The sequence below is a fragment of the Eurytemora carolleeae genome, unplaced genomic scaffold (assembly GCF_000591075.1).
Source record: "Eurytemora carolleeae unplaced genomic scaffold, Eaff_2.0 scaffold2, whole genome shotgun sequence".
NCBI lineage: Eukaryota > Metazoa > Arthropoda > Copepoda > Calanoida > Temoridae > Eurytemora > Eurytemora carolleeae.
The window spans coordinates 623,890-641,728 of NW_019396051.1; the positions used below are offsets into that span (position 1 = coordinate 623,890).

A 17,839-nucleotide genomic window follows, 5' to 3' on the forward strand; every position below is an offset into this window, starting at 1 on the left:
CTCTGGTTGTATCCCAGTGTATCCATCCTTCTCCTTTCCTCTGGTTGTATCCCAGTATCCATCCTTCTCCTTTCCTCTGGATGTATCCCTGTATCCATCCTTCTCCTTTCCTCTGGTTGTATCCCAGCATCCATCCTTCTCCTTTCCTCTGGTTGTATCACTGTATCCATCCTTATTTCCTCTGGTTGTATTCCAGTATCCATCCTTCTATCCCTGTATCCCTCTCTCTAACCCTGGTCTGTATCTACAGACGCTTCACAGCATCGCTTTCAAAATCTACAAAAACTTTCATTAAAACTAAGGTTATTACAAATTTGCATTAAAAACATGGTTAAAAGACCTTATAATAAGATTATCCTTTCTGCCTTGATAGAACTATAAAACTAATAGTTTTCCTATATTCGACCTAACGTAAAATCAGGGATTAGCATTACATAAATTTATTCACATGTAGTAACATAATTTTATTCTAGCTAAGTTCCCTTTTTAATATATTTGGTATTTACAATATCATATTAAATATAAACTTCATTAAGTTAAAGCCAAGTGTAAAACTATCACACATAAATAATAAATAATCGGATAGAAATAAACCAGAAAAATGCTCAAAATGTTTTATCAAGTTAGCAAAACGTAACAAAATATTGTGAGCATTTTCATAAAATATTCAAGACATTGGAAAAAAACTTGACATAACAATTAAATTTTACGTTCAAAAGCGTTCACACATTGTTTTATTTATAAATATCTGCATGAGGTGAGTATCAAAGAATGGAAATATTTTTATGTTCATAAAAAGCAAAAGATCTTTTTTGAAGTGAAAACTGAAACAAAATGTTAACGGTCATGTTAGCTCAAGAGTATTTTTAGTGTAATTGTGTGAAGAGTGAATATCTTTGGGATACAAATTATTTGACCGATGTTCCGTCCCGAAATATATTTTTTATCTTGTGTAAACTTAGCGTTATACAACCAACGAAAAGACTCTCGAGTTTAAAGCAAGAACCTGAAGAGATTTTTTGGTATTGTCAAATTATTAGAAAATAACTTTATAAAAATTATTTAACGTCGGTATTCTGATGAAGAAAATATCTTTAAAGATTTTTAATAATAATTTCGTAATCTACTAATGCCCGTGTAGTGAAAGTAAGAAATTCATTTAAAGTCAAAAATTTTAAATTTTAAATCAAAAATGAACTAGAAAAAAAAGAATGTTCTTAAAACTGTCTTAAGCAGTTTTGGTTTGTTTACGTTGCTAAGTCGATGATGCAATTTGATATCCGTTAATATTAATTCCAGATTCCAAAACTATATAATTCCAGGCATACAAAATAACTGTTATTACAAATATAACATTATTTTAATATTTAAATATGTTTACTAAAAAGTTGAGATAAGGCACACAATTTAAAATATACAATCGGAGTAGTTTCCGGTTTGCACACATGAAGTTGCTTCATGGGTTTTTTACCTCTTTATCTTATAGAAAAATAAAAATGGAAAGCACTGAACTGATTTCTTAGATTTTCTTTATCTTGTGGATGAAATTCAGATCTGAAGATATATAATATGAAGTATTGAGAAAAAAAAATAGTGAATTTTAGTAGTTGGGCGAATTTTAGTTAAAACTATCACAGTATAGTTTAAAAAATTTAAACTGTTATTTAATTATTTTCTTCATAATTTCTGTTTATTTCTCAAGTACAACTATTAAGCCAAATCTTCAGGGATATATGTTTTCCAGAATTATCCAACCCTTTTTTACTTCACAAAAAAATATCCAAAAATTTGAGTTCAGAATTAAATCCCCGAAAAAAAATGTTAATGCTCCGCGCAAAACAGGGAAGAATTATGTTTTATGTTGAGTAGAATTGATTTTCAGGAAAACATAGACCCCTGTTAGTCACTAATAAATTATTAATTGTAAATAATCTCAATTAATTTCCCTAGATTCAAATTATAATCTATACACTACTATACAACTATTATCTGACAAATGTGCTCTGGACAGTCGTCTAGTTATCTCTGATGAGCTGGAACTATGAGACGACCTTGACCAAGATGAGCCGGGAGATGAGCTCCGATCTTGGATAGATATCGATTGCGTATATTTGCGTCAGTTCTTGGTCTGCTAAGCAACCGATGTCCATCTATCTGTCTAGCTCTCTCAGCGTCCAGGGCAGCTTGCCTGTAATATAAAAGAAATTAGTACCAACAAAAAAACGTTCCAAAATTTAGTCTCAAGATTTTATCTGTATCTCATGCTATCATTAAGATTATCTAAAGGGAGTGACCGGCAATGTATGGTGGTTGAACTGAGATTGCAGTATTGAAGAGAAAGTATTAAGGATTTTTTTTTGAGAAATATAAAACGTTTTAAAGATTTATGATTACTGAACTTTGGGTGCAAAGTCGACGTTCAAAATCATGAATTTGGGTGGGTACGTATTGAATCGTTTTTTTTGTTTTAAATTATTAAATAACGACGACAAAAAATATTGTAAATATTCTGTAGTAAACTAATTAGATGTTTAAGAACATATTTCTCAAAAGAAATTTGTCAATAAATCAATGTTAGAATCAATTATTTCGTTTTCAACATTGTATTGAATTTCTTATTTTCTGTGAATTTGTTCGCAGATTTCGACAAATTCTTCAAATGTCGTCTTTTCAATCAAAATTCCAGAAAATCCGCAGAAAATCATTGTGAATAATGAGAGATTATAGAAACTAATAATTGAATAAGATTTCTTATTTTCGATGATAAGAGATAATTTTTATTTTCTTCCTGAACAACTAATCATTTTACTGAGAATCCTATTACATTTTTGTCGTCGTTATTTAATAATTAAAAAAACGATTCTCAAGACGTACGCACTCAAATTGATGATTTTTAACGTCGACGTTGCGCTCAAACTCAGAAATTATAGATATATGTCTCAAATAAATCCTAAAAAATTTCTCTAAAATACTGCAACCTCAGTTCAACTACCATAGATTGCCGATCAATTCCTTTTAAACACTGTTGTTGCATTAAGTTATCACACTGAACAAGGTTTTATATGGTTGTTTAGGCGCTGATCCTTGAAGTGGTTAAACGATGCGAGGGCCACGACTTTCTGTTCTGGCGTGGGGGAGTTGGTTCTCTGTCTCTTTCTTATGTACNCTAGCTTCCTTTCAGACTCTCTCCTTTCTGCAGTTTACGCTTCTAGCTTCCTTTCAGACTCTCTCCTTTCTGCAGTTTACGCTTCTAGCTTCCTTTCAGACTCTCTCCTTTCTGCAGTTTACGCTTCTAGCTTCCTTTCAGACTCTCTCTCCTTCCTGCAGTTTACGCTTCTAGCTTCCTTTCAGACTCTCTCTCCTTTCTGCAGTTTACGGTTACTTGGTTACTTTTCTGAGTCGCTTTGCGGTCTACTTATTTCCTACTTTAACTCCAAGTTCCGTTGCGGTATGTTCCGGTATTTTTTGTTCTTTTATTTATTCTTCACCAACCTTTTACTGTGTTAACCTGTTTGTGTGGGGCCCGTTTTCCGCCTTTGCGGATTCGGCCCCGCCGTCCTATTTCCTTTTTTCATAGACTATTTTCAGGGTTATGTAACCCTCGACTTCAGGCTGACCTGCATCTACCTCTATCGTACTCTTACTCCTACTCCCTCAGTGCCCGAACAGGTAGCTCGTGTTCAATTTAAGACAAGGACGGAGGTTTTTTTGGGTAAAGTTCATATATTATTACTATATCCAACAAACTATCCAACTACAACAGTACTCTGTTACACAGTTGTACTTAATAAATGAATACATGTACTTCGATCATTGAAATGTTGTAATATTTAAATTGTTAAAACAAATCGCACTGAAATAAAAATTTAAATCTTAAATTATTACTGGTAAAAATAGGACAAAAGGGCGCCCAAAACAACTTATCAATGAGCCAATTTTTATCCTAATACCCAAGGAAACAGTATTGTTCTTCGGTTTAAGCAAATAAGCAAATAAACACAAAGACAACAAAAAACCCTCAGCTTTTAAATTCAACCGTTGTAATTTAAAAAATTTACAGAAAGTTTTGCATTTTAAAGTAAACCATTGTAATTTTGAAAATTCTAAAGAATGTTCAACAAAAAGCGTAATTGTAATGTTTTAATTTGCAAATGTGCAGAACGAAAACGTCACGTAAATGCAAGCAAATCAAATCAAATCACAAGGGGCGGGGATGAAAATGGGCTCCAGTAGTGGATTGGAGGTTCAAGTCCTTTCCGTGTCCTGGTTTTTCAGCCTGGACTTCTTTTTATATTTAGGAAGAAGTTACAACAACCGTTTACTGAAAGGCGCGAAGTTCCTTGCCACATGACCAAATTTGAGCCATGCCTCACTTTTGGACCTCCTCCATGCGAAATTTACCCCTTAATTGGGCAAAAGTCGCATGGCTGAGGTCTCCCCAGCGAGTGTTTAGGTTCAATTGTGAATTTTGAATAGCTAGAATTATGTAGTGTAATATTTAAACTTGTTTAACTAGCAAATTTGCTATTAATGTACGTCAATGAGCAAGAGTTTTAAGCAACTTTTTCAACCTTAATTATCTTCCAGTCTCAAATATCTCAAAATAAAGAAATTATGAATGATAACTTGTTATTTTAAAGTTGTCCATCGTAAAATACTCAAAAAAATACTTCTAATTAAATGGAAATAACTATTTTTAATGTGAAGTTTTGTGGCTCAAACGATTCAAAACCTTTCTCTGGGATACGATTGCTAATATATCTTCATTTTCGATCTGTACTGGAAAAAATCTCATTCATTTTCTTGTGAATCATTAGTGATCTTTTTAATTTTAAGTAAACGGTCTAGAAAAAGATAGACAATTCCTTTCAGATCAAATATTGACTGCTGAATTCTTGAAAACTTTCTGAAAATAGGTTTTGATCAAAATTAAAGCTAACCTTGCATCGTCGAATAGGTTTTGATCAAAATTAAAGCTAACCTTGCATCGTCGAATATCTGTCTCTCACTTATCGACATGTTAAGATAACCGGTCGTAGAACAGTCGCAGAACCAGATACAGACAGTCGAGGTCAGAGACAGGAACAACCAGCCGAGGAAGAACAACATTAACCACGTGTATCCATACTCGTCTGCGATCAATCCAGCGGCCATCACAATCAGAGCACACCCCAAGTTTTGAATTGCCTGTAAGAAAAAAACTAAATACTTTAATTGCAAGATGTCTTAAATTTTTATCCTTCCGAGTTTGTGGTTTTACATAATTTCCTCAAACATCAGACAACTTGTGTAATCTATGAGGAAATCGTTCAGCAGTGCAGATAAAACTGTTATTTTATTAAATAAGAATTAAATAAAACCTGAGAAAAACCTCACATAAAATTTGAAAAAAGTACGCTGCTTAATACACAGTACACACACACTTCATGATGAAATGTTCCCGAATAGTTTGTTAGTCTTAAGTCATATTAGAAGACCATACAAGCTTACATCTAAGGAAAGGTGTAGTAGTTCTAATTTTAAAACCTCCGTAAAAAACTTCCCTATCGCGATAACCATAACAAAATTAAGAACTAAGCATATATACATAAGCAGCCGACAAATTGAAGTCAGTTAAATAAAAAGAAAAAAAATTGGGATTTAAACGTAGCAAATGGACTGAGCTAACCTGCATAAGACCGTATGCGGTCCCCAGCTGATATTCAGGTATGATCAGAGCAGCGATCGGCCAAAGTGCCGAGGCTAGAAGGCTGTATGCTACTCCCAAACATGAGATAGATATGAACGGATTCACACTGTTTATACAAAATTATTTCATATTTGACACTTCAATCAATAAGTAACAAAATAAAATCCAAGGAAATGAGCCTAGGCAGCACTGAGTGGTGATTTTCTTTTTAAAGCACTTTTGGCCCATTTTAATCTCTTTAACTGTTCCACTTCCATTCTTGGAAATTATTTTTAAAACATTTTAGTTGAATTAAAATATAATTTGTTCCTGGTGAATGCAAGAAGGCAGATACATCCAATACTAGATATAATGGCCAGAACTACCCATGATATATTCCGTCCTGTTTTATCCATGAGTAAACCAAGAAGGGGAGATGCAGGAGCAGATACAAGATAAATCAAACCTTAAACAAATATATTTAAGGAATTGTATAAAAAAAATGAAAGGATGATTAATAATGGATTATAAATTAATCAGTGCTGGGACCGGAGGCCGAATTTAAAGAATTTGAGCCGAGGTTTAAACTTAAGCCGCGGCTTAATTATTGTTGGTTTCACTTAAAATTGTATCAAATGTTTCAAGATTTAAGCCGGCGCTCAATTTAAACCGGGTTTTGGAGGATTTAAGCCGCAACTTAATTTGTTTAAATTCGGCCTCGGATTTAATGAATGATTTATAATTAGTAATTACATCAGGTTTTTAATATCTATTTGATTTCTCGAAATTCCGCAGCAAAAAAAATTATAAATTGCCGTTTTCTAACCTGTAATAAAGTTAGCAGAGTTCCCGTCCATATCAAACTCGACCTTGAAGAAGTCCTTGGCCAGGGACACGAAGGGGAATATAACCCCGTAGTAGGAGAGGCAGGCTAGGCACAAAAACCAGAAGGATAACGGAAAATCCTGACAACAATCCGGTTTTATCAAGTTTTTCCTCCCAGAAACTTTTGTTTTAACCCTATTTTGAAAACTATAATTTCTTTCTCTCGATAAATTTTGCTATGAAAAGCAACAATTTTTTCACAATTTTAAAAACCCACACAAAAAAATTGCCCAGGAAATTTCCGACTATCTTAATTATTTTTTGATAAAACTCAAATTAATGGTATGTGTGTGTCCTAAGAATCCTAATACGTCAAAGTTAACTGTAAACTAACCCGATAACTCCCCCCCCCCTCCCCCAACCTAACTTATCTCTACTCTCATTGACAAAACTATCTCTGTATATAGTTACTGTAAAAGTACCTTGACATCGGTGATTTTAACGACTTCTCCGGAGTCTCCAGGTTCAACAATGTTCAAGATTTCGTTCCTTCTCTTATCCATCCAGGCAAGGATAACACTGGACAAATAAGATATGGTTACGGTCAGCTCGCTATTCTCTTTCTGTATTCAACTGTTTTATTACCGGCCCTGTATTTAAGTATATACATTTAGGGCTAATTATTTCCCAGTAAGGAGTGGACTATTTTATTCCCTGTAAGGGGTGACTATTTATTTCCCTGTAAGTGGTGACTATTCCTCTGAAAGGGGTGACTATTTATTTCTCTGTAAGGGGTGACTATTTATTTCCCTGAAAGGGGTGACTATTTATTTCCCTCTACGTGACTATTCCTCTGAAAGGAGTGACTATTTATATCTCTGTAAGGGGTGACTATTTATTTCCCTGAAAAGGGTGACTATTTATTTCCCTGTAAGGGGTGACTATTTATTTCCCTGTAAGGGGTGACTATTTATTTCCCTGTAAGGGGTGACTATTTCCCTGTAAGGAGTGACTATTTATTTCCCTGTAAGTGGTGACTATTTCTCTGAAAGGGGTGACTATTTATTTCCCTGTAAGGGATGACTATTTCCCTGTAAGGGGTGACTACTTATTTCTCTGAAAGTGACTATTTATTTCCCTGTAAGGGGTGACTATTTCCCTGTAAGGAGTGACTATTTATTTCCCTGTAAGTGGTGACTATTTCTCTGTAAGGGTTGACTATTAATTTCCCTGTAAGGGGTGACTATTTATTTCCCTGTAAGGGTTGACTATTTCCCTGTAAGGGGTGACTATTTCCCTGTAAGGAGTGACTATTTATTTCTCTGTAAGGAGTGGACTATTTCTTTTCCCTGTCAGGGGTAACTATTTATTTCCCTGTAAGGGGTAACTATTTATTTCCCTGTAAGGAGTGGACTATTTATTTCCCTGTAAGGGGTGACTATTTTTTTCCCTGTAAGGAGTGGACTATTTCTTTCCCTGTAAGGGTAAATATATTCCAATTTGAAATAATTACCCATGTGGAGATGATTTTCAACGTTTGGGGGGGGTAAAGATTAAAAAGAAATTAAAAATAACTTATTTTTCTTCAACGAGAAAAAAGGTGTTTAATAAATTTGAAATAATATGGGAGGAAATGATTTTTCAAGAACTTATATTCCCCTGTTACCTGCAGAAAAATGATGCAACACAAAAACCTCCAGCAGTAAGAAGAGTCCATCCTATAACCGTTGGACCATAACTATCTCTTTCAGCGATTAGATCTAGCTCCTGGGACCCATTCAGATAACTTTCTTCGAAGAGGTTTTCCTCCCAGAACAGGTTCATACTGTGGTTCATGGCTGCGTCCCTCTCTAAGGTCTGGTTCTTTATGTATTGGAAGAGAGGACCCATGAGAAGAAAATTCACTGTGGAGCCAACCCGAGCAATACTCAACTAAAGAGTAAACATCTATTAGAGATCCTTTAATTCCAAATCTCTGGCACAAGTCAAAATTAAGAGCAAAATTAAGAGCAACAAAAATGAAATAAATTTTTGTTCGAACGTTTCCCCCAACCAACCCCTCAAATATAATTTTCACCTGAAATCCAAAAACCATGTTGAGCTCCTTTCCCTTAAACCATGAAACAGCGTAGGTGTTCTGTGCCACGGAAAGGGATTCTCCTCCAATCCCAAACACGAACCTCCCGACCTCCATGACCCAGAGCCTGTCCAGGAACCCGCCCATACTGAAGATGATCTGCCCAAAGATGATGATGAATGCGAAGAGCATAGTTCCCAATCTTATTCCGAAAACCCTAAACGTAGATTTATTTTTAGATTCCATTTTCCTGAATAACCGGGAAGAAAGATGTAATACAATTTTACATCAACAAATGAGTTCGAAAGAATTGCGACTGCTTTACCTTTAAAGGGACTGTCAACGTAATTTAAAATTACCCTCAACAAACCTCCTAGAATCACATCCGTACAAACGTACTATTTAAACCTTTAAGTGATGGTGAATAATATTATTTTTATATATATATATATAATACAGAAAAACTTCGATATCTTCCTAATTGATACCGATGTAAATCAAGCAAGTAACCTTTTAAATTTCGTCGACAGTCCCTTAAATTGAGTTTTAAAGAAGGTTAAAATATATATTATATATACATTAGCTTGGTAACTCAGCGTTGCCCAGGTTGCTCATTATTAATTACTCTCACAATTTACCTGCCCTTGGTCGTAAATTCCGATTTAAAACATTTCCCCTGTAACAGTGGACCCACTCAACTTAGAATATCAAAAGTCAAAACCAAGCTAAGACATTCCCGTGATTCTCCCAAGTTCCCTTATCAAAACTTACGGCAAATCTGTCCAGGGGTTGACGAATTATGATAGGACATACAAACAAACAAACAGAGATTACTACTTTATATATATATATAATAGTAAATAGTCAACCTGTCCATTAAAAATCCGCCAATGATTGGAAGAACAACGTTTGGCCAGGAGTACCAGGCGTACAGGTTTGCAAACTGCGCCGTCGTAATGTTCATTGCATCCTTCAACTCCGACTGCAGAGCTCCAGGATTATCAAAACAGAAGTAATTTCCGAACCCGAGGAGACACATCAGGATCAAAGCAATCACCCTGTGGAGCAGAGCTTGTGGATGACACAGACAGCTTCCCTGCCATCCTTCAAGGTCTACTTCTATATCAGTGGGAGAAAAGGTTCGCTCTCTTTGTACTTCATCTGAACAATATCAAAATTACTATTAACGTATTTTCGCCCTCGTTTTCTCTCCATTATTTATTTATAACGAAGTCCACATTTGTCCTCTCAGTGACCTTAGAAAAAACGAGTAACCCGACCCATCAGCACCCCCATTAGATAATAAGATGTGACCCTCAGGGTAGGGGGCCTGTTAGGGTCGTATATTGGTAAAGTAAATACGACCTGGGCCAGGCCGCATGTCGGTTGGGTCCTCATGCAGCCCAGGCTGTTACCCCAGCCCGCCTAGTCCTGCGAGTGGTCTAGCATGTAGTTTATTATTTTATCGTATACTAGTAAATAATACGCTAATTAAAGATAAAGTTTTGCCGAGATTTTACTACAATAATCCTAATCAAAATACCTTGGTTCGGTTCATTGATAGGAATTCTACGTGGGCATTCTGATATTGTTCTCCCGCGTTTAGGAGCTTCAGATATAGGTAAAAGAGAACGACGATCGGCAGGCGAAGATCCAAGAGGAAGGAATGACCGCCGATCTGGTAAACTTCTTCCCCGTCCTAAAATGAAAATTAGCTTAGTAAAAACGATACTCTTAAATGAAAACTAGCAAAAATTACCTAACAAAGGTTCTCTTTCCGTAGGACAACTCGCCATTCTCAATCCTACAATGAAAATCATAAAAAAAAAAGACTTTAACCCCTGGAATAGTTTCCGATTACCTTGATGAGAGTGCGCATTGTTTAATTTAGAGAAAATACATTTTTAAGAGATCTCATAAATCAAGTGCATTTTCAGGCCTTTTAAACATTTCGTTTCAAGGCTTTAATATGCTTTTGTGGTTATTTTTCTGAGCGTAAACATGAAAATATAGTATAGCAAAAAAAAGGTCACAAAATTATGGGATCCCGCCATTTAGGGTTCAAAACATATCGCAAATTAAAGAATAAGCCTAAATACTGGGATTATATTCATTTACAACTTAAAACCTGATGATCTATTTTGAGGTCTGTCCTAGAGAACGATTTTTGGACCCACCCCCCTCCTATAATTTTTTTTACATATTCTTAAGCAAAATTATTATTATTTTTATTTATTGTTTTAGGGTTAGGTAAGGTTAAGACAATTTCTGGACCGAGCGCTGCGGCGATGACAAGCTAAGGGACGAACGCCACGCTAAGACAGGCCCAATGCCCAACTTTGCTTATGTGATCATATCAGATACATTTTCAAAATAAATATTAAAAGGTCTAAAACTAGAATACAAGAAAATTACCGATTTCCTCCCATAAAAATTTATTCATATTGTGTCAGACTACATTTCTTAAAGAAAACTTGTGGGTCCGCCCTAGAGACCGATTTTTGGACACCCTCTAACAGCCTTATATAAGTTTTAAGTTAATGTATTCTTTAAAATCTTCAGTTAAGTCAGAAAAAAATCTAAAATAAAGCTATGCACGGTCGACGTTGTAAACAACTCTTCGGAAAATGTGAACATTTTCCTGGCGTGAAAGTGTAATCTTTTGATGCATGTTATTACCTGGAAAAATTTAAGTTGTTGATAAAAGGAACAAAAGAGAAAAAATAATAATATGTAAATTTTCATAACATCAAAAATATACAAGAATCACGGGCCGATCATTCTCTAATTCTGAAATTAAATAGTTATTATTCAAGATTTATTGAACATAAAAATTTATCATTAATTCTTAAAGATTCCGCGCGAAAATCACAAGATCATAAGGTACTTTTTGTTTTCAGAACTTGAAATGCACAATCAGTGGCTTGGTTTGCCGCGCTACAATATTAAATAAACTATTTTGTCGTCTTTACATAAATCCGCCTTCCTCCCATCTTCGATAATTACACGAAATGGAAATGGCGCCCGATTCACAACGGTACCCTTCAAACATTTCTTATACCAATAAAAAAAACTAAATTGTAGAGGAAGAAATCCCCGAACAAGGATTATCAATTGTGTCAGAACCTGGAACTAGAGAAGACCTACTTCCTCTCCTTTATTTATCATGTATTTATATCATCTAGAAGCAATAAATGTAATTCTAAAATATCGTCCTTTTCTATTAAAAAATATGTTGAATTTTAGTAATTTTTGTACTTTGTCTTGATCTTTATTCTTAGCCGCTCACTTTAATAGAGAAACCACAATTGAAAATAATAAATTTTCAGCCAGAAAAATAAGGATATCTCGGTCATCCTTTCTTAGTTAAAGGTTTAAAGGGGTTACTTGAAATTACGTCTACAGTCCCATGGTTGGAAACCCTGGAGGTACTTCACCTTCCCTTTCCAATCTCAACATCAAAGGAATTGAGTTTTTCCCACGAATTAAATATTCTGATTCCTTTATCTTTGCAACTTGATGGTGTAATCCTTTGATTCTTCTAACTAAGATTATTTTATCTAACAGAATTCAGAGTTTAAAATATCTAAGATCTAATACATATTGGGCTGCACAGATAAAAGGATTTGAAAACTGGAGTTGTGGCAAAAACTCAATTCCTGCTCTCTTTCTTTCCACCGTTTATCGTTCCCAACTGACAGCAATACTCTTTTTTCATCCGCCATTGCCTTTTTGTGAAGTAGATTTTAACAATTCCAATTTAAAGCGGTTTTGTTGAAACGTAGGTGTCGCTTGTTGACTATAGTTGACTAATTGACTTGTAAACTCATTGTTTAGATGACTTGTTGACTCATTGACTCATTGTTTAGTTGACTTGTTGACTTAGCTCCTTAACTCAGACATAGCAAGTTGCCAATAATCATGTAAATTGATATATTTCAAACCTGCAATAAAATACAATTATAGAAAAATTAATGGCAATGTATAAACGTTATTGAATGATTAACAATGTAACTTACTATTTTATCATGTCCGGGTGATAAGAAGGCATTTGCCATTTTCTGATCTATGTTTTTACCTAGCAATTAGAATGGCCATTCTTAAGTTTGATGAGTTAGTAATTTTACTTGTTTCCAATCAAATTTAACATATTTGGTGGTGTTTTTAATCTTTCCTTCTCAAACAAAATAAATTTTTAGAAATAAAAACAAATAATTCAAGTTTCCAAAAGTTTTTTTACAAATAGAATACATAAATAGAATTATAAAACTGAAACAAAATTTAGACCTGTTTCTTTCAGTTGCATGTATTAAAAAAACATTTGAGGTCGGAATAAATTGGTCTTTTGTGATTATAATAGCTGGAAACTTTTGAATTGAAGAGATTGAGTTTAACTCTTCTAACTTCTTTGGATCAATAATTACATTCCGTCCTATTGCAAATGTCTCCAGAGTATGGGCATGGTTGTATCTTTTGCTGAAAAATTGTTAATACAATTTTCTAATACTGTCTGAAAACTCCAGTCACTAAGTCATCAGCTTTTGCACAATTCAACCTATAATGTTGATCACCCTATCACATAAATCAGCATATATTGAAGAAAATACGTCCAGAAAAATTGTAAATATATTTCTCAAATATTAATATCCGGGCAATACTGCTTTTATAAATAAGAATTCAATAGAAGCTTTAAGAACTTACACGATTGTTTGAAAATATCGCCATTTTGTACAGTGAAACCCTTAATAACGAATACATCGAAAGAATTCATCAAATGTCGTATTCTTCACTTTCTGATAATGGAATGTTGAAGATATTTAGTTTTTTAATTAAATGATTATATGGAACTCTTTAAAACTGTTCCCGCATATTCATGGCTATTTATTTATTTTCACAAATACTGAAATTTACGTAATATAGTATAAAACTCATTGAAAATTGTCAAGACGACATTTGATAAATTCTTCCGATGTATTCGTTATGAAGGGTTTCACTGTATATTTTATTAATTACAATTAGATATATCAATATTAATGAGTATTGAATTGATGTGAAGAAATAAAGAATATACCTTGCATGCTTAAACTTCGCTAAATTGATTTGGCACGCGAACCTAAGTGTCGTAAATTAACAGAAAATATTAATTAATGTGAATTTAAATATCATTTATATGTTTTTTTAATGTTCATACTTTAATTTTCGATTTTTTTTATTTAGTTATTTAGAATATAATTACATATCTCTTTAAATATACTTATATATATCATCAACATTCATTATAATAGCTTTCAAGCAAAATTTCATGGTCCGTAGTAAAATCTCAAGGTCTGGAGTAAAATCTCAGGGTCTGGAGTAAAATCTCAAGGTCTGGAGTAAAATCTCAGGGTGTGGAGTAAAATCTCAAGGTCTGGAGTAAAATCTCAGGGTCTGGAGTAAAATCTCAGGGTCTGGAGTATAATCTCTGGGTCTGGAGTAAAATCTCAGGGTCTTAAGTAAAATCCCAGGGTCTGAAGAAAAATCTCAGGGTCTGGCTTACAATCTTAGGGCCTGGAGTATAATCTCAGGGTCTGAAGTATAAATTCTGGAATTTTACTTTAAATCCTGGAATCAATACCCCAAACACTGGAATTTTACTTTAAACCCTGGAATCATTAATCCAAACGCTGAAATTTTACTTAAATTCTGAATTCATTACTCCAAACCCTAAAATTTTTCTCCAAATCTTGGGATCTTTACTCCAAACACTGGAATTGTGCTCTAAATCCTGGGATCATTACTCCAACACTTGGAATTTTACTTCAAATCTTGGGATCGATACTCCAAACACTGAGATTTTACTTCAAAACCCTTGGATCATACTGCAAACCCTTGAATTGTACTCCAAATCTTGGAATCATTATTCCAAACACTGGAATTTTACTTCAAACCCCTGGGATCATTACTCCAAACCATGGAATTTTACTTCANACTTCAAACCCCTGGGATCAATACTCTTGGATCTTTACTTCAAACTCCTGGGATCATTACTCTTGGATCTTTACTTCAAGCTCTCACGATCAAACTCCCTCCCCTCCAAGTTGAAAATTTGTAATGCGTAAATGTAATCTGTAATTGATTTTCTATGGATTTATCAGTTCTTTAAAACACATATTTATCTTTATTAATTGTTCTTTAGATCTAATATACATAATATACGTCATTCCGATATCTATAATCTATATTATTGTTAGTTAAAAATACTTTAAATGCATTTCTCAAATAAACTTTTCAATACAAGTTGGTACATTTTTCTAAATGTGAAAAAAATTGTATTTTTTTTGTAAAATTTTTCTAAATGTATTTATTCTTGAATAATATTTATGAGTTGATAAAAGGAAGAGATAATGTTGCTTCTCTTAGTTTATCCAAACTAATATTATCTCCTTGAAGCCCAGTATGAGAAAGAACCGGAGGAACCATCCCTTGAAGATGAATTTTCTCCAGTAGCTTTTTTTCTAGAGCAACTATTAGACTGATGGTTTCATCTATAACTTCCTGTTTTTTCAGTTTCTCACCCCTGGGTAACAGTTTTCTTAATTTTCTCATTTCTCTTCGTTCTTCTCTTTTCCTGTATTTTCTCACAATCTTTCTTGCTGCTCTAACCTTCTCAACCCTTGTGATTCTCTCTACCTCAGGACACACTAATGGTGCACACATGGTTCGGTTTCAAGCCTAATAAGATAAATTCGATATCAATATTTAAAAAAAAATTCACTATTCACAAATAATAAGCTATGTACAGGAAGTCCAAAACCCTGCAAGCCTCTCCATGTTAATATTTGTGACAGCCTAATACAACTTTTTAAATGTCTAATCTTTTAAAGGAACTGAGTTTTTTGCCACAACCTTAAATCCCTATATTTATACCTTTTATATTTCAAACTTATACTTTTTTATCAAACCTAATTCATAGTTTGATATCAGAATTTGGGGCAAAGACTCAATTCCCTTTCTAAATGTCCCGAAAATTAAATATAAAGATATTTGTTCCTGTATCGAACTTTTATCAATACTTGTGTTTTTACAACCTTTAATATCAACTTACTGGTAAATGATGACGTTTTAATCGTTGAATCTTTTAGAACTTGTATAATGGTAAACCAGGTTTTAGTCATTACTAACCCTAGTTTAATCCGTTCACACACCTGTGCTACTTTTTTGAAGAAAAAAATTGTTAATATCAAAAAATATTTAAATTAAGACTTTTCAGGACAAAGTTCAGAAAAATCAAACCTTTTTTTCGGTGAAAAAAAATATTTGCATACATGCACATTGCGTACATGTATTTATTGAAAGTCTTACCTTAGCAGCTGGATCACGTATTCGATGGGGTTTCGTAAAAGCAAACTACTCGAAAAACGAAAACATCGTAACTGATGTTAAGGTGGGATCTAGTGGATGGATTGATTTGAATAAATTAAGGTCGAAGCTGGATCAAGTAGTTTTGGTCGGAGCTGGATCAAATATTAAGGACAGATTCCGGTCTGAGAAGGATCAAGTGGTTCAGGTCAGAGCTGGATCTGGGATAGGTTCAGGTCGGAGCTGGATCTAGTGTAAAGGATAGGTTCAGGTTGGAGCTAATTCTAGTGTAATGGAAGGGGTTAGGTCGGAGATTAATCTAGGATAGATTCAGGTCGGAGCTGGATCTAGGATAGGTTCAGATCGGTGCTGGATCTAGGATAGGTTTAGTTCGGAGCTGGATCTAGGATAGGTTTAGGTCGGAGCTGGATCAAATACTGAAAACCAATTCTAGATTCTACTTGAGGTGCATATATCAGGATTGACCAGGGCTGTAGGACTACAACAGTGCAATTTATTCAAATTTTAAAAAAAGTTTTTAAAAAAACATTTCTGATAGATAACAATTTTAGATAAAAGAATAAAGAAAAATATATATTTGTGTGATAATTATGAATCATATTTAACCCCAGACAATTTTGTTTAGTCCCTGAATTCCACCTGATGCATTAGGGCAGGTGGAGCCCATTTTGCATTTGTCTAGAACAGTGCACTTCAGAATTCTACAAAACTCTCAAATATTTAAATGTACTCATGAAAATATATAATTTTATTAGCGATTGAAACTCCATTTTCCCCGAGGACGGAGATAATCGAAGGGTTTTTGTTGCAGATGTACCACTCCTGTCTTTGCTCCAGGTGTACTAAACAACTTGATCCCAGGTAGTTATCAGAGTTTCACTGGATTTCAATTATTTTAGATATTTTTCATTCTAGCCTCTCCTTAATATTATTTCTTATTTTACACCTTTCTATATGCTGTTTTTTTCTACACCTTTCTACATTCTTTCTTACTCTACACCTTTCTACATTCTTTCTTACTCTACACCTTTCTACATTCTTTCTTATTCTACACCTTTCTACATTCTTTCTTACTCTACACCTTTCTACATTCTTTCTTACTCTACACCTTTCTACATTCTTTCTTACTCTCCACCTTTCTTCATTCTTTTTTACTCTACACCTTTCTACATCCCTTCTTACTCTACACCTTTCTACATTATTTCTTACTCTACACCTTTCTACATCCTTTCTTACTCTACACCTTTCTTCATTCTTTCTTACTCTACACCTTTTTACATCCTTTCTTACTTACACCTTTCTACATTCTTTCTTACTCTACACCTTTCTACATTCTTTCTTACTCTACACCTTTCTACATCATTTCTTACGCTACACCTTTCTTCAATCTTTCATATTCTACACCTTTTCTACATTCGATCTCTTGTTCCACACTCTTCTACATTCTTTCTTACTCTACACCTTTATTCATTCTTTCTTATTCTAAACCTTTCTTCAATCTTTCATATTCTACACCTTTCTACATTCGATCTCTTGTTCCACACTCTTCTACATCCTTTCTTACTCTACATCTTTCTTCATTCTTTCTTATTCTAAACCTTTCTTCAATCTTTCATATTCTACACCTTTCTACATTCGATCCCTTGTTCCACACTCTTCTACATTCGTTCTTACTCTACACCTTTCTTTATTCTTTTATATTCTAAACCTTTCTTCAATCTTTCATATTCTTCACCTTTCTACATTCGATCTCTTGTTCCACACTGGTCTACATTCTTTCTTACTCTACTCCTTTCTTCATTCTTTCTAATTCTAAACCTTTCTTCAATCTTTCTTATTCTACGCCTTTCTACATTCTTTCTCATTCTACACCTTTCTACATCCTTTCTTACTCTACACCTTTCTACATT

The 17,839-nt window shown here is 34.0% G+C and overlaps 1 protein-coding gene and 1 long non-coding RNA gene across 4 annotated transcripts; both read right to left on the reverse strand.

Annotated features, from left to right (window-relative positions):
• Window positions 1-483: 483 nt before the first annotated feature.
• On the reverse strand, window positions 484-11,375 carry LOC111704884 (major facilitator superfamily domain-containing protein 1). 3 transcript variants are annotated; one of them, XR_002765901.1, is made up of 13 exons: window positions 11,250-11,375; window positions 10,330-10,374; window positions 10,114-10,269; window positions 9,440-9,731; window positions 8,571-8,787; window positions 8,160-8,425; window positions 6,976-7,072; window positions 6,495-6,633; window positions 5,999-6,134; window positions 5,669-5,795; window positions 4,982-5,187; window positions 1,895-2,188; window positions 729-1,721 (listed from the first exon to the last, which is right to left on the reverse strand). XR_002765901.1 is itself a non-coding variant. In XM_023477267.1 (12 exons), exons 2-12 carry the CDS (start codon window positions 10,364-10,366, stop codon window positions 2,020-2,022), a joined length of 1,842 nt encoding a protein of 613 aa, XP_023333035.1. In that variant the 5' UTR covers window positions 10,367-10,374; window positions 11,250-11,375; the 3' UTR covers window positions 484-2,019. The 3 variants fall into 3 exon arrangements, 2 of the variants coding, with proteins under 2 accessions (XP_023333035.1, XP_023333048.1); XM_023477267.1 differs by having other exon boundaries at window positions 484-2,188; XM_023477280.1 differs by lacking the exons at window positions 10,330-10,374; window positions 11,250-11,375 and adding an exon at window positions 9,936-10,001 and having other exon boundaries at window positions 484-2,188; window positions 10,114-10,205.
• Window positions 11,376-14,890: 3,515 nt separating this feature from the next.
• On the reverse strand, window positions 14,891-16,472 carry LOC111704899 (uncharacterized). Its single transcript, XR_002765902.1, has 2 exons — window positions 15,912-16,472; window positions 14,891-15,281 (listed from the first exon to the last, which is right to left on the reverse strand). It is a non-coding gene; the product is annotated as an uncharacterized LOC111704899 (long non-coding RNA).
• Between the last annotated feature and the right edge of the window lie 1,367 nt (window positions 16,473-17,839).

Bases quoted from the DNA above. Each gene is read 5' to 3' on its own strand.
- LOC111704884 (XM_023477267.1), bottom strand. From the start codon at position 10,366: ATGGCGAGTTGTCCTACGGAAAGAGAACCTTTGTTAG. The intron at 5,796-5,998 runs GAACAAATTATA...TTGTATAAACAG, and splicing joins TGCCTTCTTGCATTCACCAG to TGTGAATCCGTTCATATCTA. The intron at 5,188-5,668 runs GTTAGCTCAGTC...TTTTTCTTACAG, and splicing joins CCGCATACGGTCTTATGCAG to GCAATTCAAAACTTGGGGTG.